The sequence below is a fragment of the Haliotis rufescens genome, unplaced genomic scaffold (assembly GCF_023055435.1).
Source record: "Haliotis rufescens isolate VD_foot unplaced genomic scaffold, xgHalRufe1.0.p SCAF_19, whole genome shotgun sequence".
In the NCBI taxonomy this organism is placed as follows: Eukaryota; Metazoa; Mollusca; class Gastropoda; order Lepetellida; family Haliotidae; genus Haliotis; species Haliotis rufescens.
This window is the reverse complement of record NW_025963879.1, coordinates 24,390,522-24,415,311: the sequence shown is the minus strand read 5'-3', so window position 1 is coordinate 24,415,311 and position 24,790 is coordinate 24,390,522. Positions and strand designations below refer to the sequence as shown.

The following is a 24,790-nucleotide window of genomic DNA, read 5'->3' as shown; positions in this document are numbered from 1 at the left end:
GCTGTTTAACACCGCACTCAGCAATATTCCAGCTATATGGCAGCGGTCTGTAAATGATCCAGTCTGTACCAGACAATCTAATGATTGACATCATAAGCTCCGATCTAACCAATTGGGACACGATAATCATCTTCCCGGGGCAAGTGAGTTAGTTGACTTTAAAAGTCCAGTTTCCACTGGACTTTTAAAGTCAGTTGACTATCTTGCCTCGGGAAGATGCACGATGACATGCATCAACCAAGTCAGCAAGCCTGAGCACCTGGTCCTGTCAGTCGCCTCTTATGACAAGCACGGCTTGCTGAAGACCAATTCTGATCCGGATATTCAGTGTGACTATATGTGTGTATGTGAATGCGTGTGACTGGGAGTGAAGGTGTGAGTGTGTGTGTGTGTGTGTGTGTGTGTGCGTGTGTGTGCGTGTGTCTGCGTATGGACACTCGTATGTAGGACTGCAGCGAGTCTAATTGTAACACCGAGTGTGCACGAGTGGCTGTGTGTACATCTGTGTGATTGTGTATGACACTGTGTGTTCCCGTGTCTCCGAATGCACACTCGTATGTAGGACTGCAGCGCGGCTGTTGTGTAAGACCGAGTGTGTACGAGTGACTCCGTATGGACGTCTGTATGCGATTATCTGTATTTGTGTGTGACACTGTGTGTGTGTGTGTTTGTTCGTTTGTTGTTTAACGCCGCACTCAGCAATATTCCAGCTATATGACGGTAGTCTGTAAATAACCTGGACCAGACAATCCAGTGATTGAAAACATGAGCATCGATCCACGTAGTTGGGATACGATGACATGCATCAACCAAGTCAGCGAGCCTGACCACCCGATCCCGTTAGTCGCCTCTTACGATAAGCATGGGTTGCTGAAGACCTATTCTACCCGGCATCTTCATGGGTCCACTGTGTGTATGTGTGTGTATGTGTGTTTGTCTCTGTGTGTGTGAATGTAGCCGGTCTAATATGCAGCCGGTCTAATATTCAGCAGATATATTTACAACATTAATGTACAATCCCATTGTGGTCTGACGTCCTGCCTGTGATGACATCACGGGAGTGACATCATTCAGCTATGACGTAACAAAGGGATACAACTCGTGTTCTTACGCCTCTTTTGTCAATTTCCCACTTCAATGTAATAGCTTGCTGGCCTCTCAATGTAGGCAGGTCATTGTAAGTTATATTTATAGGTCTAGGATTGGGATATTCACACATAATCGAACTGCTTCATTATGCATTACAGTTGTGGGAACATTACAGAAAGACCTGCACAAGAGCAAAAATAGGTCATGTGCCCTACCATCGGGCTGCATCTCACATCCATGACATATACATGTACATAATGAAAGCGTAGCATCATAGTAGTCGTGTTGTTTACGATGACAGCTTGTAAATGATAGCATCTGGATCAGACAATCCAGCTACTGATATCGTGAGGAAAGACCCACACTGTTGGGAAACAACACCCTTTATCATCCAAAACTGGCTCCCACAGGAGATATCGCTTGGGTGAGATCAAGCGATATCTACAGTGTAGATATCACTGCAATGAAATTGCATCACAATGCTTTGCAGACCATTGTGACATCAGTGGTTACCATGACGTCACAATCAAATGACATCACTAATGGCTCTGCTACTGAAGCTGTTAGTAGTACTTTTTACACTTAAGACACTGCTTATGACTGTCTATAAACTGAAAAATTTGGAAGAATGATGTTGGGTGATAAATAAAATCTCACCCTCGTGTCTTTTGATATCAATTATATCAACACTTATGATAAAAGTGGAAAAAATCATCAGCAAGCCTCAGAGTTTTCCCACTTTTATCAACTCGTGTTGATATATTTGATATCAAAAGACATTCTCTATATCAACAAAGTCACCGAGTCTCACCAAACAATCCATTCAGTCACTTCTTAGGACAATGGTGAATCCTCTTACCCTGATGGACGGAGGATGTTTGGCAAGTTGAAGAGATACTTAAATGCCATTCATATCATTCAAATGCACCTTGTATATACTATACACACGATCTAAGGATTAATAGTTCATGGCATCAGAAGCTCCATTTTGATTCTGCCGCAACTGGTCACCATGACAACAACATTAACAAGATTAGAACAAATGGTTCAAGAAGACAGTTAAAAAAAATCCCAAATTTAACAGAAGTCCTCTCTTCTACCATGTCTACAGGTGAATTTCTAAAGCTCCAGAAGTATTTCTTGTGTTTAGCAGGTTAAATAAAGCGTTCAATAATGTTTAGAAAAAGGCAAGATAAATAATTAAGATACATTTGAATTCTTCCAGCATATTTGCAGATGATAATAATCCTCATAATAGTTAAAACAATTTCACACTTCTTGCTTTTCCAATGAGTTACAGAAATCCTTAGGATGGCTAGATAAACATATATCATGATGTAGGTGAGGTGAAATTGGGTTTAACGTCACGCTCAAGATTATTGCACTTATATAGCGACATGCATGCACGTGTGTGTGTGTGGCTGCTTGTACTAGTCCGGACTGATGCCGATTTATAGCACTAGCTCACTGACATATCATGCCGCAGTTTAACATGAATATCCCACTCAGACACAGTATACTGACTCCGAGCCGACCAGTCCTTGTTTTAGCCCCTTAATGCCGAGCGTCTTTAACGTCTTTTGGTATGACGCAGCCGGGGATCAAACTCCGGACCTTCCGCTCTCCGGGCGGACGCTCTACCACGAGACCACGGAGGCGGTGAGGTGATACATGGAGGGATGAACATAGTTGTTCTTTATTTGTTCACATTTTCCCCAACCATACGAGTGGCTGCCTGCCCACAGGTCTGGAGAAGGATTACCTGACAACCAGCTATGTCTCATAATGCCCCAGACATCATCAACTGCATGGTCGGCTTGCATGAAAATACTTACATCTAGCATATCAAGACAATGTTATTTTCAAGCAGTGTTCACAAAACATATTCTGCCAGTGACAAGCATGGTGAATATTGTAACCGGATAACTGAACAAAGCATGCTTTGAAATTCCAGTTAACAAAACACATTGTGAGCATTGCGACCTGATTGCACATGTACTACTCAAAAGAAGGTAAGAACCAGCTGATGCTTTCATATTACTATAGTTAATCTGTCATGGCTTGCCAGTGGCAACTATAGTAATAAGAGTGAGTGAGTATGGTTTTACGCTGCTTTTAGCAATATTCCAGCAATATCACTGCGTGGGACACCAGAAATGGGCTTCACACATTGTACCCATGTTGGGAATCAATCCTGGGTCTTCGGCGTGACGAGCGAATGCCTTAACCACTAGGCTACCCGACCACCCCAAATAAGAAAGAATCAGGTGTTCTTCTACTTTCTTTGAGTAGTATATCATTATTCCATAGAAGACGAATTAACGACAGTCCTCATTTTAGTCCACTAAACCCAAACATCACTTGTATGTGAGCATATCGGAAAGGAGTCGAGACTCAGGCAAATTGGGGAGTCTTGTCTTGTCTAGTTCAAACTGTTCAAACATCCCTTTGTCTGTCTATCAACTCAAAATTTGGGATGAACATCAATCTAATAGATAACTTTGTTCCTAAATACAAAGACAAATGAGTCAGTATCAGTCGCGGAAGAACTTCAAAATCTTGACTCAGATAGCAAATTATCCTGAAGCATAGTCCCCCTGGAAAACAAGTCGTTGTCCAGTTGCTACAACTATAGTTGAATATGGACAACGCTTAAGTGACAGTCTTGGCAGGTGCTATTCAAGTCATTAAAACAATATATAAACTCAATTAATAGGATGCATATCAACAGAGCTGTTAATGTTTCTCCCAGTATGTAGGGAGTCTCATTTTCAAAAATATTCATTGGTCTGGACCCAACATGGGAACAGACTGTCTAGAGTAGTACCAGGAACAGTGGGACAAAATGAACATTTGCTAGACTGAGTTTAATCTTTGTTTTACCATAGGGCAGGTGCAAATGAGAATTTGACCTGTCCTATGACTAATTCTACCGGTCAACAGTATACAAATTACTCTTGACGAGGTCAATATGCAAAAACAAGGACACAAGGACCCAACCTGAGGTGGTCAGACCGCCAGAGTGGTGAGGTCCGAGGGTCCTTGTTTTGCATATTGACCTTGATTGTCAAGAATAATCATTCCTTTTGTTATATCTGAATTCACCTTAAAGTTTATGAAGCCTTTAAACCGTCCTCTGTTTCATTACAGTAACTTAGCTGCGAACCGTGAAACATTTATACCAGACTCCATCTTGTTTTCTAGCAGGCGAATCAATATTCATCATGTGACAGGTCAATATTCATCATGTGACAGGTCAATATTCATCATTTGACAGGTCAATATTCATCATTTGACAGGTCAATATTCATCATGTGACAGGTCAATATTCATCATGTGACAGGTCAATATTCATCATGTGACAGGTCAATATTCATCATTTGACAGGTCAATATTCATCATGTGACAGGTCAATATTCATCATTTGACAGGTCAATATTCATCATGTGACAGGTCAATATTCATCATTTGACAGGTCAATATTCATCATGTGCAAGTCAATATTCGAATATTCGGTCAGAGTCAGTCGGGGTCTACGTTGAATTGTATTGTTTCGTCACACGGTAAGAATTAACCAATGAAATTGCAAGGTTCTTAATCATGTTAATAGTGGAATCACAATGATTATTAATGACTAGAACCAAAACATTGACAGTAATATTTCTTTGTTAAGGTGAAGAGTTAATGTAGTGAGGAAGTTATCTCAAATGTGTGCATTTTTCTGATCCATGAGATAGTGAACTATGTGAAGTACACCTGATCATGAAACTTACAATTGCATAACCATGACAACTTAAGCTATTTTTTTTTATTTCCTGTCTGTTGAAGATGTCCAAATTAGGAGAGTGTCTATCACAGTGTCAGTTTGACTACAGAGTTGTTCTGGTTGTAATCGGTGCTGTTCTGTCTTCCACCCATTGCGCAGGTATTTGTTTGGGAAATATACAGCCAAATGTTCCAGTGACCTACTGTTTAATGGTACCATTTTTCGTCATTACCAGTTGGTAGTATTCAAACTAACTATAGTTTGACTCCCAGTAGGAGTTAATTTGTCAGATTTTACTCCATCTTTACCAATATTCCAGCAATATCACAGCAGGGGACACCAGAAATGGGCTTCACACATTGTACCCATGTGGGGAATCAAGTCTGGGCCTTCACAAGACGAGTGAATGCTTTATCTACTAGACTACCCACCACCCCACTAGAAGGATGTTACATAAGTGTGTAGCAATGTGGACACAACAGGAATGGTAAATATTGTAGCCACTGTAACCATGGTAATCTACAATCCTGACTGAGCACTTTTGGCATGTTTGGAACAGAAACATCCAGACAACACCAACCATAGGAACTGAATCCAGGACTCCATGATCTGATGGTAGGACAAACATGAATCCTGATAGACTGACAAATAAGCCCCTGGAGGAAACCACATAACCATGGTAACAGTAACTGTATTGTTTTGGTTATCAGTATAAGGATCATAATGTTAGTTTCTACCGCTGACTTGTATGGAATGCAAGCCCAGTGGTGTATGTAATGAGCAATATCTAGGAGGTTTTTCTAGTTTTTCTTAGTTTTTCCCCACATCAGGCTGACATGCCATGACATTAGCATGACAACTAAAATAGTTTTCACAGTAGCGTTCACATGGTTAAACACAAACCCACTTACTCTTGCTGAGACAAATCCACCATTGACAAGTCCCATGCTGGTACAAAAATCAATACAATTTTTTGCAACCGAAAGTTTGTACTTATTAGAAATCTGAAAAACATTTGTTACTGTGCAACCATGGTAACCATTGTGACACAAACTATGAATAAACACTGTCAATGTCAATGAGCTATACCAGGTAACCATGGTGATAACACAAACTATGAATACACACTGCCTAGGTTCATGAGCTATACCTGGTAACCATGGAGATAACACAAACAATGAATACACATAGTCTGTGTTCATGAGATATACCATGTCACCATGGCAAACATCAAAGTACATGTACACTTGCAGAAAAATACTTGTGGATTGACCATGGTTACTGTAAACACATACACTTTTAATGACCAAAAAACATGCTTCACATTTAGTAGTCTTTTTGATTGAAGGGCTATGCTAACCACAAACACTTTACTGGACCTCAACCCGTTTTCAAGTCAATAGTAGCCGTGAGTTAAGCCAGGTATCCATGGTTACATTAATTTTCAGATGATCCCATGTTGCTATGCTTCACCAGTGTCACACACCTTCAGGTTGATGTTCATGAAGAATATAAGGTAACCATGGGTACAGATTCACCACACATCACAGGCTTCACACACCTTTCAGATTGATGTTCATTGGCTACACCCGGTAGCCAAAGTAACAAATACATCACATGTTACCATTCGTCACACAGCCCTCCTGTTGATGTACATTGGCTACACCTGGTAGCCATGGCAACACATACATCACATGTTGCCAGGCATCGCACACCCATTCGTTAATGATCATTAGCTACACCTAGTAGCCATGGTAACACATACATCACACGTTGCCAGGCGTCACACCCCCTTCAGGTTGATGTTCATTTGCTACAACTAGTAGCCATGGTAACACATACATCGCACGATGCCAGGCATCACACACCCTTTCGTTGATGTTCATTAGCCACACCTTGTTGCATGGTAACACATACATAACACATTGCAAGGCGTCACACCCCCTTCAGGTCGATGTTCATTTGCTACACCTGGAAACCATGGTAACACATACATCACATGTTGACAGGCATCACACACCCTTTCGTTGATGTTCATTAGCTACACCTTGTCGCCATGGCAACACATACATCACACGTTGCCAGGCGTCACACCCCCTTCAGGTTGATGTTCATTGGCATGAGGAAGTCGTGCATGGCGTACTTCCACGTCCACAGCCTGGCTATCCTGTCGAACTCCGCCCTGTTGTGTTGGTACAGTCCGCCGATCCGGGGCTCCATGCAGATTGCACAGTAGGGGTCCGTCAGCAGGGACTGGATGCTGATCAGCACTTTGGAAATTGTCAGAGCTAAGCTCCAGTTGTGATGGATTGAGTCTAAACCTACGTCTCCATGGCGACTGATGTTTGGGTGAAATATCTTTGTGATGAATCGGACTTTAGGTGGTCGCATGGGATAGCTGCAATAAATGTAGAAAGCTCTATGTATCTATGTTCATCTTTCTGTTTTGATTGGTTGAAATGATATCAAGGACATTGTTTTGATGAAAAAGCTTGTTGCACATGAAGCAAATGGACTACAAATTTTGACATAAAAGATGCTAAAATAAAACATTTTGGAAGGATGAATCTCCGTCATCTGACCTAGATTCTGACAGCTGCACTTGAGCTCAGATCTAAATTTAGTGAGCATTTGGAAAACATTACTGGGACCTTCCATGCAAATATTCAGCTTCATTGGTATCAAAGTATACTACAAATACAGATGAGATGGGAGACCTACCTCTGTGGCATCTGGAGACATCTTTATGAGATGGGAGACCTACCTCTGGGGTATCTTGGGACATTTTTATGAGATTGGAGACCTACCTCTGGGGTATCTGGAGACATTTTTATGAGATGGGAGACCTACCTCTGTGGTATATGGAGACATTTTTATGAGATGGGAGACCTACCTCTGGGGTATCTTGGGACATTTTTATGAGATTGGAGACCTACCTCTGTGGTATATGGAGACATTTTTATGAGATGGGAGACCTACCTCTGGGGTATCTTGGGACATTTTTATGAGATTGGAGACCTACCTCTTTGGTATATGGAGACATTTTTATGAGATGGGAGACCTACCTCTGTGGTATCTGGAGACATTTTTATCAGATGGGAGACCTACCTCTGTGGTATCTGAAGATACAGGAGAAAGATCCCTCCCTCGTATGGACTGCCCTGGGGGCCGGTGATGGAGGCCTGCCAGTGGCAACAATGTCGGTCTAGGGGGGTGGCCTGTATTCCCTCAGGGGGGTCTGTCTTTAGTGTCTTCAGCTCACTGCGTAGTCGTCGGTGACGCCATGAGTTCTCCTCTATAGGTGGTGTGCTCTGTAACCATGGTAACATTGCTCAGCATTAGTAGTGACTAAGGGAGTTGGGATTGATGTCACCCAAGGATGTGTACCCATGTAGGGAATCAAACACAGGTTGTTGGTGTGACAAAGCAAACCACTAACCACAAGGCTACCCTACTGCTGCTCTCAGCAGTTGTACAGACCTGGAATCACAGCATCTCACTTCCAACTTACGACACAAAATCAGATCTCGAACATCATGGAAGTGCATGATTTCAAAACACAAAATGGTTTGACGAACCTCATTAAGTTTTGCAAAAAGACATTGCCTTCTGGCTCCACCTCAAACAGATGCACACTATTCACAATGACAAAAATAATTTCATCAAATCGTTTATGCTAACTCTCCAGCATAAGTAAGAGAATAAGTAACACTGTATATACTATCCATCTTCCCGAGGCAAAGGCTGGAATTTCCAAGACTTGATCGTAGCGCAACCAGTGACTACTACAAGTCATGTCCCTTCTATGTTCTTCCTATTGACCAATCAGATTCCACCTCTCATATCACAAAACAGCACGCCCAGTCAAGACGATCTGTTCCATAGTCAAGATCTGTATTGTTACATATTTGTAATAAAACGGGTCTTACCCCACGAAATGCATCAAATCACTTGAGCACTTTGATTAAAAATATGAAGAATTTGCAAAATATCTGCCGACGCCCCGCTGGCAGTACACATGCTTTACAAATCCTGCAGTCCACCCAAATCTGCTCATTGAAATCCATGTTGCTTACGAACCGGATGTCTAGTCCGGTTTGATTGGACTATGCATGGACTCGTTAGTCCAGCCAAAATGTAACTCCATAATTGCAGCCTAGTTCGGCAAGGGTGGAAAATGGACTTTTACAGTCAGTTAACTCCCTTGCCTCTGGAAGATGATACTATCAAGACCAGACAATGGAAATTCAAGAGATGAGGTACCTGTAACATCATGCTTTCTAGACAGTATCGACATGGTGAACTCTCTAACCTGAAAGAGACACAAAATACACTTCAATAAACAACAATGGGTACGGTTTAAATTCTGAAGATCGATACTTGCACATTCTCTATATAAGAGATTTGAGTATAATGCTTTGAAAAGTACTTATGTTCTTATTCTTATATTATGCTGTGTCCTTTAATGTGGGAGGAAAAATATTTACCAACTTGGTAAAACCTTCATAATTTTGGTGAAACCCACAAGCACAGGTAGGTTTCTAACAGCCCTAGCTTCATAATTAGCAGGGGCATGGGTGGAGTTGCGTCCCTTGGGCATGCCAGAAACCTGTGATTGTGGGTTTGAATCATGGTTCACTCCGATTATGTTTCTAGATTTGTCAGCACCATACCCTTGCTCATGGGTTTCACCGAAGTGGTAAACGTCTGAGACCTGCATCACTTCGTGCTTTCCTCCCACATTAAGCTGACAGCCCCGATATAACTGGAATACTGTTAAAAGCGGCTTTAAACCTAACTCACTCACTTCATAATTAGTGAATCCTGATATTAAGGGATGCAACTCTGATGTGGACTTGTGTATGCCCAGTCTACATCACACTTACATAAATACTTCACCATGTTCATGGAATAACAAGATATCTTGTCACTCTACTTACAGTTTTGTGTATATAGTTTTCCAGCAATTGACTTTATACTGCGGCTGAAAAAGAGGCCATCGTAATCGGATGAATGTCTGCCACTGGGTCTCAGTTGTCTCCCCTTCCAGTATCTCCTTCCACCTTGAACACACACTGCCCGCTGTCCACAGTGAGATGTCGTCCAGGTGACTGAACACCACCAGCAACACTGCAGGAAAGATGTATAACACAAGTGTAGTTATAACAACAAATTGGCATGTAGCCAGCAGGGTTTACTGGCCTACAACTAAATGTTGGAAATGGTGGAGGCCGCGAGTGGCCAAACCTGTGGTCATGTTGCCACTCAGCAGGGCTCTGAACATTTTAGAACTCCACACCCCTGAAACACCTTTTCCTGCACTCTGAGATTAAATCTTGACTTCAATTATCCTCATTTCGTCGTGATTTATCAGCAAATAAAGATGTTGTTGTACACATCATTACAAAAATGAAAATGGCAAACAGGTTGTCTTTCTACCGAGATGATCGGTATATATCTTTCTTTGAGTTAACCATTCGCCAGACCTCAATATTTTCTCATGATTCATGATTAAAAAAATTAAACATACACGGATAAGGGGTGAAAATTTGTATCAGCAAGCCCTTTATGATTTTAACTGGCCACAGGCTAACAGGCCAGCAGTTAAATCAACCCCTGTAATATACAGAGATGTGCTTATCTGGGCTGTCTATTCATTCAGACACACCCTACCATGTTGGTAAAGTCACATCCACAGAATGGGTTGTACCACGTTCAAAGAATGTCCTTAGCATTTTTAATGGAATTCCTTTCATCAACCATATCAACATGATCAAGACACCTCAGTTTTTGCTCTTGCATCATGCGTCCTTGTATTTGTGGATATCCTGAAACCGTAATATGTTGGACCATGTTGACAGTAACTGTAAAACCAGAGTATCAGAGGTTTAAAACTAGAGTTGTGAGGATGCTCGTCATGTCTTGAACAAATACACTCCCCATCATTAGGATGACCCTATTCCCTTTTCAGAATGACCTCTATGCAAGTTGTTTCATTTCTGTACTGATAATACTCTGCTAACCACTAAAGCACTTGACTGCTGATATATAATGTAGGAAAAGGTCACATTTGGTTCATATCTCAGATGGACGACAACAGACAAGGGCCTATGATAACCTCAGATTGAGATCAGAAAATTAACATGAGTTACCCTCCGGTGGCAACGAGTCCACGAGTCCATCTGGGACATTGTCATCTCTCTCTCGTGGCAGGGTTAGAGTCTGTATTCTCTCGGCAAGCTTGTCCATCTTACAACTAAAGGATGACTTGTATGTCTTCATCACTGGTTCTTGTTTAGGGTAGAAGTCCGCCTCGGCACCTGGCTCCTCATTGCCAGAATCATCCGAATCTGCCTTCTGGAATTTCAAAATAATTGTGCTATCTTTCAATTAGGGTAACAATATTAGTCTTGATTCTCAGGAACTGCCCGCATCATCATAAAGTACGCTGCATGTTTCATTTTTATTTCCATGTTTAAAAATAAAAATTAAAACAACTTTAAATATTCTGTGTCTAGAACACACAACCCCAGCAGTGAAATTCCACAATACTTATGAACGACATGATTTCACTGAAAAAAATTTAAACAAAATTTGGTAACATCACTGTACATTCTAGCCTAAACAACCCCTCCAAAAAATAAAAGAAAACACCATCCATCCGCACTATATCCTCAAAAGCCATTGCCTGAGAACCAATTCTTGTTAGTTCTCCACAGGGGTAGGGTGTATTTTACTGACCTCGGTGTACACCTCTGCCTCTCCATCACCCTTGTTTATGTCCACAGAAAACAGGAACAGATGGCAGGTACTGCACACTGGCTGGCCGAAGTTACACCCATAGAATCCATCACACATCATACATTTGGCATACTGAAACATAACACCCATACCAGTGTTCAGCATTAATAAATAATATTGAATGATAAACATCCTCGATTATCACCATTCCGTTATCATGGTTATAACAATCATAATCATGATATCAGAATGTTTGTTTGTTTCTGAATGCCGCATTCAGCAATATTCCAGTTATATGACAGCAGTCTGTAAATAATCGAGTCTGGACCAGACAATCCAGTGATTGACATCATGAGCATCAATCCACATAATTCGGGATATGATGACATACATCAACCAAGTCAGCGAGCCTGACCACCTGATCCCATTATGGGTATATATTATAACAAATGCATGACAATCATGATAATTGAGGATGCTGCAGTCAGTGAAAAATCAAACTGTCCAAAATATTTTCTTTTGCATCATTTTTCACGTTCAGAAGATTTAAGTCAGGTATTCATCATTTGTTCATTATGATTTTACACCTGAGCTAGGATACGAAACACAATATGCCTACCCATCTATTGACTAATGGTTTAAGGATTAAGGGTTAACAAACTGAATCATCATTTCCTTTGAACCAAAATGCTCAATTTGATTTTGCTGATTGCCATAATCATGATAATACTAAATCATTGATAATTACTCCTCAATTGATCAGAAGCATATTTGCTCGACCGGGTAGGTGTGGTATTAAAGTGGTCTTATAACAACGTCTAATAATAAATATGAGAAACATAAGTTAACTCCTCGATTTATTTACGAAATTGCTGCAAACATATCTAGACTAGATGTCTTATCCTCCGAATCGTAGTACGATAATGAATATCCCATTTACAGCATTCGCATCTCGCCTGACACCTTCCTTCCTCAAAATGCAAATATCAAACAAACTTCCCGCATGTAGTCACTATATTCTACCTTACGCCACAGTCGAAGTTCAATAGAAATGGTTACCTCTGTGCTTAGAAACTCTGCTATGACACTGGTGTTCTCATCTTGTTTTGACATTTCCGACGCCATTACATTTGCACTAGTGTGCTTCCGGTTTAGGTTGCATGTAAAAGAACGAACCAAATATGAGCTATAGTAAAAGATTATATTTTCATAGAAAATGACGTTCTGATAAATGTTGTGTATATAATAACAATAACTAATGACAAAGGTCTAGCAGTATTGTATTAATATTTTTATCATAATGTATGCTATTATGTAGACGATAATTTATTTAATTTCGTGTTATTCGCTATCTTTTTCTCTTTATAACTTTCACGCACCGACTCTTCACTTCCTGTGAACCAATGACGCTAAAGGAGTCAAAATGAAGTAATATTTTGCTGTGAATATTAAGTTCGTGTCAATAAGAAAACATGTAACATGTGCCGGATCATAGAAAGTATTTATTAACGCAATGAAAGCGAATTAAATTGCATACCAAAACAAACGAGCTCAGGTGATCACAAATTTTGTCAAATCTAGCCCCTCAATTTACAACTTGGGAGACTACATCAGTGTTCCTTGTTATCCTTTTCAGAATTTTGAATTTGACACTGTTTACTAACAATATGACCTGTTGCATGTGATTGAATAGTGTGGTATTTAAAGCACATTACAAGGTTTACCTGTCATCTAAACACAGGACCATGTAATAAACAAATTCTCAAAAAACTGGGCCTTGTCTGTGAGTTTGTTTGTTATCATTATTAGTTACTTGGTCCTGTCCATGGTCAATGACAAAATATTTTATGATTTCTATCATATCTTCGCATACTCATATTCTCTACACAGATCTTCATGGGTCTTGATTTATATATTGTCTGTGATTTATATATTGTCTGAATGAAGGATGTACTATAGTAATTGAAGGAGTGGACAAGGTCATGATGACATCCTGTTTAAACCTGATATTTTTTTTCACTTTCCAGAGAAGGATGACTGAGAGTCAAGTAGTTTCCCGTGGGGGCGGGTCCCTGGGGCCTATAGCCCTCCCAGCAGTGATGTGGTATGAGTTTGTTCTCAATGAAAATCTACTGGAAGATCACCTACAGCAGGAAATGCCTGGTAAGACACCGTACACACTTCAGCAATGTTCAGTGGGGATGTAACAATGGATAAACCAGGGTTTTGCCTTGACTTACAAAGTGGTAACCACATTGTAACATTTGTTAGTACGATCACATTAATATTGACCATAGTAAACTTGATAATAATTCATATTTTCAGAACCAAACCCAGTGCAGCTTCTTGTGACATTCATGCAGCAAGCAAAGATTGAGTTCCGGAATGTTATGTTGACACGTGAAGCTAGTCCGCCAAGTCAGCAAGTGGATGGCAAGCCAGGATATGGACCTCAGTCGGAGGTTAAACCGGAACCAGGGAAGAATCAGCCAGCTCTCACATGTAAGTCTTTAACCCTTTCTTTCAGACGTTAAAAGATGGTACTTGTTGTTACCCTGTCTGGCGCTCGGCATTAAGGGGCTAAAACAAGGACTGGTGGGCTCGGAGTCAGTATACTGTGTCTGAGTGGGGTATTCATGTTAAACTGCGGCATGGTATCTCAGTGTGCTAGCACTATAAATCGGCCCCAGTCTGGACTAGTACAAGCAGCCACACACACACACATACACGTGCATGCACGTCGCTATATAAGTGCAATAATCTTGGACGTGACGTTAAACCCCATTTCTCCTCACCTAACCCTCCCTTTCTACCTTGGTTTTAGTTGAAGCCTATTTCTGGTGTCCCCTGCCATGATATTGCTGGAATACTGATAAAAGCAGCATAAAACCATACTCACTCACTCACTTATTTGATGCTTCTACCAACCAGTACATAGGTGGCAAAATGGTTTGTGGCACAGGGTGTTTCTGAGATCCGGGATTATCTAGGATTGCAAACTAAGTGCAAATTAAGACAGACTTGGAGAAAAACATACATAATTCTTTCACAATTGGGATTTTCTCAAAAATCCTTATTTTCTTAAATTAAGGGGTATATCTGTCTTAATATTTCATTCAACGAAAAATGTAAAACTAAACATCAAAGCCTCTTCTTGTTTATTGGTCCTGTTGTCAGTGAAATACAAGTCACCTCTGTAAAGAAATAACATCAGTTATTACTATAATATGATTTGGCAAATTATAATTCCAATTTGGGAATTATTACTGACATTTACTTCAGGGATAAATATCAGCCTCTGAGAAGATCTAGGTAAGTCCCTGGAGTGGCATCTCGTCTATATCCGGATCCTCTGTAAGTGGGTTAACGTCACAGAATCATCCAAATAATGACCCTTGTCCTGTCACTAAGCAGATATGACCTGTGTCCATTTCGCTTGATTCTTTGCAAGGAACAATTATAGCTGCAAAATTGCCAATGTAGCATCTTAAATTATTACCATCACACTACAACACTCTCTCAATGCTCCTGTTAACGTCCTCCCTGCTTGTTGCAGATGAAAACCTGGAAGAGGCAATGAGGGTGATCCCCCCCAAGCACCTGAAGAAGGTTGTGGCTCTGAAAACACTGGCTCTCAAAGTAGCTGCACATCTCAAGTGGAATATGAGCATCCTGGAGAAGGGGTGAGGACGAGGCTAGCACTTTCATTCAGTCACCATTATCAAGATTATTATGATTATGTTGATGCTATGTACACATAATGTAGCCAACAGCTTTAGTCAGTCACAGATGTAAAATGTACTCAGTTAAGTGCTTGACACTAATGTGTTTAATCACTGTGACAGGCCAACCCAAGTGCGACCCAAGTGAGTGTGATTAAAGCATCCCAGAGTCGTCCAAATGTGATTATTATTGTCGTTTGTAACTAATGGTAGTGAGGGAAGGGAAGCCTTGACCCATTTCATTATATGTATGACATATATATATACATTCAAGATATACACAAGTTTGAATTTTGGATTTTTCAAAGCATATGTGCAAGATTTACATACATGATAACAGTAATGTGCATATTGATAATGCACCAAATCCACACATTAAGGCTAATTGTGAAAAAATGGGGCTAAAATGATGGTTGATTGACTATAGAGGCCATGAGCTTGATCTGACCCGTACATTCGTTGATGCATGTCATCGTATCCCAATTGCATAGATCGATGCTCATGATGTCAATCACTGGATTGTTGTGTCCAGACTTGATTATTTACAGACCGCTGTCATATAGCTGGAATATTGCTGAGTGTGACGTTAAACAACAAACAAAACAAAACATACGACATCCTGCTGTTTTAACCATACCAATTCCCCATGGGGATGCTTGCCCCTGGGGCTTCCATGTTAAAACAGGTCCCCAGCAATCTATGCTGGTTGGAAGATCCGGGGTAGAATAGGTCTTCAGCAACCCATGCTTGCCGTAAAAGGCGACTATGCTTGTCGTAAGAGGCGACTAACAGGATCGGGTGGTCAGGCTCGCTGACTTAGTTGATGCATGTCATGATATCCCAACTGTGTGGATTGATGCTCATGTTTTCAATCACTGGATTGTCTGGTCAAGACTTGAATTTTTACAGACCGCCGTCATGTAGCTGGAATATTGCTGAGTGCGGCATTAAACAACAAATAAACACAATGGAAGAGGCAAACTATGGATTGAGTGGTCAGACTTTGTGACTTGGTTGATTGCGCATACTCGTTTAATGATCCCTGGCAGTGAGATGTAGCAGGATGTGTTGTTATTAGTGTTCAAGTTCACAACTGAAAATTGCCCTGATGAACATGTGTCTACAGCTAGCTTTTCCTTTTGAACCTTGGGCGGTGGGGTAGTCTACATGGTCTAGTGGTAAAAGCATTTGCTTGTCGTGACGAAGACCCGGATTCAATTCCCAAAATGGGTACAATGTCTGAAGCCCTTTTCTGGTGTTCCCCGCCATGATATTGTTGGAATAGATGTGTAAAACAATACTCACTCACTCCTTTTGAATCTGCTCTGAAATATTTATTGTCAAGAAGTTTCCATGCAATTTGACGTAAATATACGTATCATGATACATATCGTGTCGTGACCTATGTATCTTGATATGTATTGTATCATTACTTTGCTGTATCGTTTCACTCCTACAAGCCATGATAGAGCGTGAATGCTGCTTGCTGCAATGTTTAGCAATATTTACTCAATTTACTAATCATGCTTAGATGATCAACGTTTCATGTCTGTATTCAGTGGTCAATAAATGTGCATGTCTTACGCTACTTCCTTTACCTGGTAGACATCTACACTATGAACAGCTGTTGATGGAGCTGCAAGCAATATCTTGTAGGGGTGAAATGATACATTGGTGCACTGGTGCATCTCAATTCTCTTTCAGATTAAATCCTCCTTGGGGCACTTATTGCATTTTCCTGGCTCAAGAAAATCTACATGACATAGTTGTAACCATTTTCCTTAATAAAAATTGTTACCACACAAAAAACTTTGTTTTTGTATGATATACGTCCACCCTTATGGTGCCTCACCCTCCACGGCGCGTCACGCCAAGGGAAGCAACTCTCACCCAAATCACTTTCCTTATGTCATCTGACAAAGACAGACGTGCTGTTTTTTTCAAGACAAAATAAAGACAAGATAATCGTTCGTACAAGAACCATGGCAGACCAAACTGTATTATGGTACATTTCTTTCATGCAAAGGCGTAATACCTCGCATTGTAAAGTTATAAAGTTGTAATTATGTGACACGTGTACGATACCTTTGAAATGAAGGCCGTCGTAGCGTCCATTTTGTAGTGCCACGTATGATACATGTAACACCAGGGCCATCAAAAACGGCTTCGGTTTTTTAATCTATATCATCGGGCTTTAGCCTACAATCTTTTCCTTTAAATAAACCCAAGGTGGTGTGTTAATTATTTTAAATTACACTTACCTTTTTTACGGGTTTTCTACACCTTCGCGCGTAACACTCCCACTTTGGTGTTATAATTATACTACGACATTGGCTATTAGTATCGCGTTACCAATCGCATTCTAAATTACGCCTTTGCTTCTAGTTACACAATTTATGCACGTATCTTTCCGATCTTTCAATCGCACTGATACACTTTATTACCCTTCCCGCCAAACTAAAAAATTACGGTCTTTTTTACAGACCTTCAAACTGTGTACGGGGTGCTCGGCTTCGATTCCCCCCCAAGACAGGCATGATGCTTGCATAAAGTGTTTGGCCGAAGACGGGCATGACGATGGGTCATGCCCGATCTGTGTTGCATTCACACCACGGGCGCAGAAAAAGAGAAATGTGGACCTCTTACACTTTAAGGGTCTATTGAAGGCGGGGGTGGACATTAGATCGGCAAAGACCGCCCCGCCCCCCTCTAAAAAAGTAAGAAAGGGTAAAAAGGCAGCTGAGACTGTCTCCTCCGCTCCCTCCCCGGGGGCCGGGGGAGAAGGCTCTAGGGTCCCCGTCACAATCACTGCACCCTCTCCTGCACCGTCTTTGGCAGACATCTCTGCCTTGTTGAGGTCGCAGATGGCGTCGATGATGGAGGAGGTAAAGTCTCAGCTCCGAGAGGAGTTGCAGACCGAGCCTTCCCCGTTGTCGGCGCCGGACGCGGCTTCGAGACCTTGTGATATGCCCGGCGTCGGCCGAGGCAGGCCACTTGGTCTCGGGGACGAACTCAGACCGGGCTTCGGCGCCGGCTCGAGGTCGCTCCCCAGCGGAGGGGTGGCGGGCACTGGCCCGTTCACTACCGACGCACAGTTCTCCCTAGCGGAGCCAGACGCCTCTTCCGAGGCCGAGGCTTCCTCTAGCGGATTTCTAGCCCAGAGCCAGGTGGGTTCCCTTGAACCCCCGGCACCTCGGGACCGGGACTCGGCTTCGGGCCGGGTGCAGCCCGGGGATGCGAAGGCCCAGGCCTTCGGGCGTCCCCTTCCGACTTCGTCTGCCTCTTCTCTCGGGGAAGAGTCGATTAATTTCGGCTCGGAATCGAGAGAGGAGGAGTGGATGGAGGAGGGGGGAGACGACTCGGAGACCTCGGGAATATTTTCCTTCGTTTCCTCGTTGAGGCATGTACGGGACAAGATTGTCCAGGTACTGCCTCAGGTGGCTGCGCCCATGCCCCATTCGGATCCGACTGAGTTCCACCTCCCGGGGGACGCTTTTGCTCCGAGCAAGGCGCCCCAGGTGCGACTCCGTATTCTGTCTTCATTGGTGCATGAAGTCATCAACCCTCTGTTGTCGGGTGCCCGCAGGAAGTTCGACCTGCCCGAACTTATTAAGCGGTACCCGTTAGCAGAGGATGGTGATTTTGAGGTACCGGTGGTGGACGAATGCGTCTGGACCTCCGTTACCCTGGGGGGGTCTTCGACCCCCAACTTGGCTAAGGTCAAGCAGGGCCGGCGGTTGCCACCCTTTCCCGCGTGCGGTACGGAGCTGAAGGCTGCTTACGTTTGCTTCGAGGAGCAATATCGTAACGCATGTCAGCAGCTCCGGGTGTCCGTACACTCCGCTTATCTGTCGGACGTACAGAGGGAGTTAGCGGGAGAGGGGCCGGCCGACTCTTCAGAGTTGGCCGCGCAACTTACGGAGGTACATAGTCATCTTGCGAGGGACGCTATTCGTAGCTGTGCCTCGCAGATGATGTGCGCAGTCATGGGCATGCGCAGGCTGTGGATGTCGGTATCCAAATACTCGGCTTCCACACGCCAGGATCTACTTGCTTTGCCTTATAAGATGGGTGCCACCCTCTTCCCTGGGGCTCAGCAGGTGGTCCGAGAGGCCGCACAGTTGTATGCCTCCATCAAGGATTCTAAGGCCTTGTTGGAGGTACCATGCGTTAAACCGCGTAAGCGGACCTCTCCACTTGCTTCCTCCTACGCTGACGCGCCGGGTCAGAAGTCTGCACCTGCTTGGAAGCAGCCGCTTCCTTCAGGTAAGGGCGCCGGGAGGAGCAAGAGAGGCAGGGGCCGGGGCAGGGCAGCTGGTCGAGGCCAGCAGCCTTTTCGGGGGGCCGGGAACCCATCGGGTTCCCATTAGCGCCCGAAGTGCCCCGGGCGGACCCACGGTTGCATGTTTTCGAACTGCCGACAGCCGGGGTCCGCTGCCTCAAGCCGGATGTCCCCGTAGGCGGCCGACTGGCTCTATTCCTGCAGGAATGGGAGACAGTCACATCCAATCCCTGGACCCTGTCCACTCTAAGGGATGGCCATTTGCCTCGGTGGAAACATCATCCGCCCCCCTTCTCCGGGATAAAGCACACTCCGGTGCCTGCTACCCTGGAGAGGGCGGAATTCCTCCGTGCCGAGGTCGACGCACTTCTTATGAAGGCTGCGATCGAACCGGTTCCCGTGGGACAGGAAAGCGAGGGCTTCTACTCGACGTATTTCCTAGTCACCAAAAAAGACGGAGGGTTCAGGCCTATTCTCAATCTGAGAAGGCTGAACAAACTTATAGAGGTACCGTCCTTCAGGATGGAGACACTGCGCTCGGTGATCTCAGCTGTCGAGACCGGAGAATGGCTAACGTCAATAGACCTAAAAGACGCCTATCTCCACGTACCCATACACCCCGAGTTCAAGAAATACCTCAGGTTTTCTTTCGACGGGAGGTGTTATCAGTTCAGGGTTCTACCATTCGGGATCGCTACGGCCCCGAGGGTGTTCACCAAGCTGATGTTGATTCCCGCCCAAGTGGCCAGGTCAAAAGGTCGGTTCTGCCATCCGTACCTCGACGACTGGTTACTAAGAGCTCTATCGCAATCCCTGAGTCAGATAGCTACACAACAAGTGATAGATATTCTGATCACTCTAGGGTGGATAGTCAATCTCAAGAAGTCAGATCTGAGCCCTACTCAGAATCTAGTCTTCCTAGGGGCGAATTTCAACACGGTGAGCGGACTTGTATCTCTGTCACAAGATCGCATTACCAAGGTCAGAAGTGTTACTTCCCAGTTCCTTCTGTCAGCCAGTCACACTGCTCGTACATGGCTCCAGTTACTGGGCAACATGGCGGCGACAGTGGATGTGGTTTGGCGGGCGCGCTTGAGAATGAGACCCATTCAACAAGCGCTCCGTCGACTTTGGGTGAACTCGGAAGATCTCGAGACTGTTCTCGAGACTCCGCAGTGGCTCAATGCACACCTTCAGTGGTGGACCGAGGTCGGGAATCTGTCCCGGGGCTCCCCCTCGACACTCCCGTGCCGTCTCTCACAGTTCAAACAGACGCGTCACTCTCCGGCTGGGGAGGCGTTCTGAACAATCACACTGCCTCGGGACTATGGTCCCAGCAGGAGATCAAACTGCATATCAATGTGCTAGAACTGAGAGCGGTCAGGTTGGTGTTCCAACGCTTCCTGGATCTGCTTCGTGGCCAAGTGGTGCGTCTAGAGATGGACAACCAAACGGCGATGACTTACATCCGGAAGCAGGGGGGAACGGTGTCTCCGTCGCTTCTCCAAGAGACGTGGCAGTTCCTCCTATGGTGCGACTCACACGTTATCAGGGTGCTACCTGTTTATCTCCCGGGGGTAGACAATGTCCGTGCGGACGCTCTGTCTCGCCGGATCCTCGCTCCTCACGAGTGGAGGCTCGACCCGGGGATATTCGGGATTATCTCCCAGTTATACAGGTCGTTCCAGGTGGATCTGTTTGCGTCTGGGGTGAATCACCAGACACCAACGTTCTGCTCCCGAGTCCCCGACCCGAGGTCGGTGGCACCGGACGACTTCCAGCTAGATTGGACGGACAGAATACTGTGGGCATTCCCCCCAGTACCTCTGATTTCCAAGGTCCTGTCTCAGCTAGCCACTCAGCCTGCGCGACTACTTGTGCTCCTGGCACCCCTTTGGTCGGCGCAGAGTTGGTTTCCAGTCATACTCAGGTTTCTGGCTCAGCCTCCTGTTCTATTACCTTTACGACTGGACCTCCTATCCCAGAACGAGGCCCTCCACCCGAATCCCAGGATTCAGTGGGTGGCTTGGCCACTGTCCGGAATCGCCTCCAGGAGAGCGGTATTCCTGCACGAGTTGCAGACACAATACTGGCTTCGCGGAGGGATTCGACAAACGTTCAGTACGAGGATAGATGGGCCTGCTATGCGCGCTGGTGTGTCGATAGAAGGATTGCAGATCCCTTTTCTGCAGATCTCGTAGCCGTACTTGAGTTCCTCCAGTCGCGACTAGATGTCGGCCTGGCCGCATCGACAGTCCGGGGGTACTCTACAGCTATCGCTGCCTTTCACGTCCCCGTCGACGGGGCACTTTTGGGTGCGCACCCATTAGTGCAGCGTTTTTTAGCAGGTGTGGACAGGATCCGACCGCCTGTCCGGCGGATCAGTCCCCCTTGGGAATTGTCAATCGTTCTTGATTGGCTGTCCGGTCCTTCCTTTCGGGATCTGTCGTCTCTCTCTCTTCAGCTGTTGAGCTGGAAGACGGCGTTCCTTGTGGCGGTAACGTCCGGCAGACGGGTAGGCGACATTCACACAATGTCAGCCGATCCCGAACTAACTGTCTTTCACCGGGACAGGGTCAGTATTCGCCTGCCGGACTCTTACCGTCCTAAGGTCGCACACGCCTTCCACGTGACGGCTCCTATTGAGCTACCTGCTCTTTCACAGCCTTCCTCGTCGGGGACCACTACAAGACATGCTCATGTCTTGGATGTCCGCAGGACCCTTAAGTCCTATATCAGCAGAACTAAGGGTATCCGTAAGGATAATCAACTATTTTGCTGTTATGGCGGTAGGAAGGCTGGCTCACCTGCGAGCAAACAAACTATCTCGCGGTGGATAGTCTCTACTATATGTACGGCGTACACACTTCAAGGCAGGGACCCCCCTACCAAGTTGAAGGCTCATTCGGTTAGAGCAGTGGCTACGACACAAGCGTATGCTGCGGCTCTGCCCATTGAGGAGATCTGCTCCGCGGCTATTTGGAGCCAGCCGAGCACGTTCATCAAACATTACCAACTCGACAAACACTCAAGCGAGCGTGCTCGGTTTGGTCAGTCAGTTCTCCGAACTGGGCAAAGTTCTACATCTCTAGCCGATTGAGCCTTCGAGATTTTAGACCGCCCGGACCGGTTATAACACTGTTCAGTAACGGTCCGGATTTTATCTTCTACGGTCGATACAATACCAGCCATTACTACTCGATAATCATCGTAATTGCACATGCACTCCTTCGATTTACGGGGACCCTCTGGCCTAGCTCTGTGCGGGTTTATAGTCTCTCGTGATCTGTGCCCCCAATATCACTTGTTCAAAAAAGTGGGTGGGGTGGGGGGTGTGTGTGTCTCGAGTTCTCGATATGATAAGCCACAAAGAATGGCTCTTTTCATTGTGTATGGTCGATAACGCCCTGTCTCCAGCCCCTGCCTTTCGACGGTGGTGCCTCACGATAAGGTTGGTTCCATTTATTGAACTCTTGTTATCCCCCGCCGCGCGAAAGCGCGAAGCGGGGGATATAGTATTCACGACCGTCCGTACGTCCGTCCGTCCGTACGTCCGTCCGTACGTCCCACCTGTTTGTTGCCGCGATATCTCAAGAACTAAACACTGGATTGTCTTCATATTTGGAACTATGGTGTATATACAGACTCCGCAGACACCAGTCGGTTTTGGTGACCTTGATCCCATTTTCAAGGTCACAGAAGACAAATCTGCTTTTAGAGTTGGAAAACGGTGTTGCCGCGATATCTCAAGAACTAAACACTGGATTGTCTTCATATTTGGAACTATGGTGTATATACAGACTCCGCAGACACCAGTCGGTTTTGGTGACCTTGATCCCATTTTCAAGGTCACAGAAGACAAATCTGCTTTTAGAGTTGGAAAACGGTGTTGCCGCGATATCTCAAGAACTAAACACTGGATTGTCTTCATATTTGGAACTATGGTGTATATACAGACACCGCAGACACCAGTCGGTTTTGGTGACCTTGACCCCATTTTCAAGGTCACAGCAGGCAAATCTGCTTTTGGAGTTAGAAAACGGTGTTGCCGCGATATCTCAAGAACTAAACCTCTCGATTGTCTTCATATTTGGAACTATGGTGTATATACAGACACCGCAGACACCAGTCGGTTTTGGTGACCTTGACCCCATTTTCAAGGTCACAGCAGGCAAATCTGCTTTTGGAGTTAGAAAACGGTGTTGCCGCAATATCTCAAGAACTAATCGCTGGCTTGTCTTCATATTTGGAACTATAGTGTATATACAGACACCGCATACACCTGTCAGATTTGGTGACCCTGACCCCATTTTCAAGGTCACAGCAGGCAAATCTGTTTTTGGAGTTGGAAAACGGTGTTGCCACAATATCTCAAGAACTAATCGCTGGATTGTCTTCATATTTGGTACTATGGTGTATATGGCGGGGGATATTTCGTCACTCTGTGACAAATACTTGTTTATTCATTGAAATAATCAAAATACGATGTATTTATGCACGCTTGTTGCTGACGGATGCCACTTCCTAGATTATCTTTAGGAGTCTATCTTGATGCAATAAGTGCCCCAAGGAGGATTTAATCTGAAAGAGAATTTTACAAACCTGTAGAGGTTATGAATTCTCTGATGAAATCCTCCTTGGGGCACGGCCACCCGCCTCCCCACATTCCGTCAGCATTAGACATATGGAAAGTGATTTGGGTGAGAGTTGCTTCCCTTGGCGTGACGCGCCGTGGAGGGTGAGGCACCATAAGGGTGGACGTATATCATACAAAAACAAAGTTTTTTGTGTGGTAACAATTTTTATTAAGGAAAATGGTTACAACTATGTCATGTAGATTTTCTTGAGCCAGGAAAATGCAATAAGTGCCCCAAGGAGGATTTCATCAGAGAATTCATAACCTCTACAGGTTTGTAAAAGTTTTCAAGTGACGATACGATACAAGATACATTGTTTCGGTATCAATACAAGACTATACAATTGTTAAAATAGATTACCTACTTTTCATTTAATGACGCCCACCCAAGCACTTTTGTCAGTCAAATATTGCAAAATGTTTTCAAGTTCACTGTTAAAAATAACTGTCACGAATATGTGTCTGCAGCTTGCTTCTTCTTTGGAACCTGCTCTGAAATATTTATAGTCAAGAAGTTTCCACGTAATTTGACGTAAATATGTGTATTGCGATAC

General features: G+C 44.1%; 2 protein-coding genes across 6 annotated transcripts in view; one reads left to right on the top strand and one right to left on the bottom strand.

The window, feature by feature from the left end:
* Positions 1-4,434: 4,434 nt before the first annotated feature.
* Positions 4,435-12,764, bottom strand: LOC124135373. The gene is made up of 7 exons (XM_046500682.2): positions 12,656-12,764; positions 11,597-11,728; positions 11,008-11,212; positions 9,796-9,985; positions 9,119-9,167; positions 7,964-8,166; positions 4,435-7,253 (listed from the first exon to the last, which is right to left on the bottom strand). The coding sequence occupies exons 1-7, from the start codon at positions 12,719-12,721 to the stop codon at positions 6,944-6,946; spliced, it is 1,155 nt and encodes a 384-aa protein (XP_046356638.1). The 5' UTR covers positions 12,722-12,764; the 3' UTR covers positions 4,435-6,943.
* Positions 12,765-12,970: 206 nt separating this feature from the next.
* LOC124135372 (integrator complex subunit 8-like) overlaps positions 12,971-24,790 on the top strand; it is a 43,789-nt gene continuing 31,969 nt past the window's right edge. For 4 of the 5 annotated variants that reach the window (XM_048399038.1, XM_048399036.1, XM_048399037.1 and 1 more), the window contains exons 1-4: positions 12,971-13,024; positions 13,624-13,759; positions 13,922-14,098; positions 15,153-15,279. In XM_048399038.1, the coding sequence (XP_048254995.1) occupies positions 13,630-13,759; positions 13,922-14,098; positions 15,153-15,279 (434 nt within the window). In that variant the 5' untranslated portion in view covers positions 12,971-13,024; positions 13,624-13,629. Of the gene's footprint in view, positions 13,152-13,623; positions 13,760-13,921; positions 14,099-15,152; positions 15,280-24,790 lie in introns of all 5 variants that reach the window. The other variant, XM_048399035.1, reaches the window with a different exon arrangement.

Coding starts and splice junctions, on each gene's coding strand:
- LOC124135373 (XM_046500682.2), bottom strand. CDS start 12,721: ATGGCGTCGGAAATGTCAAAACAAGATGAGAACACCAGTGTCATAGCA. Junction 9,986..11,007: donor GGACTCGTTGCCACCGGAGG/GTAACTCATGTT, acceptor TCTTTCCTGCAG/TGTTGCTGGTGGTGTTCAGT. Junction 7,254..7,963: donor TATCTTCAGATACCACAGAG/GTAGGTCTCCCA, acceptor CATTTATTGCAG/CTATCCCATGCGACCACCTA.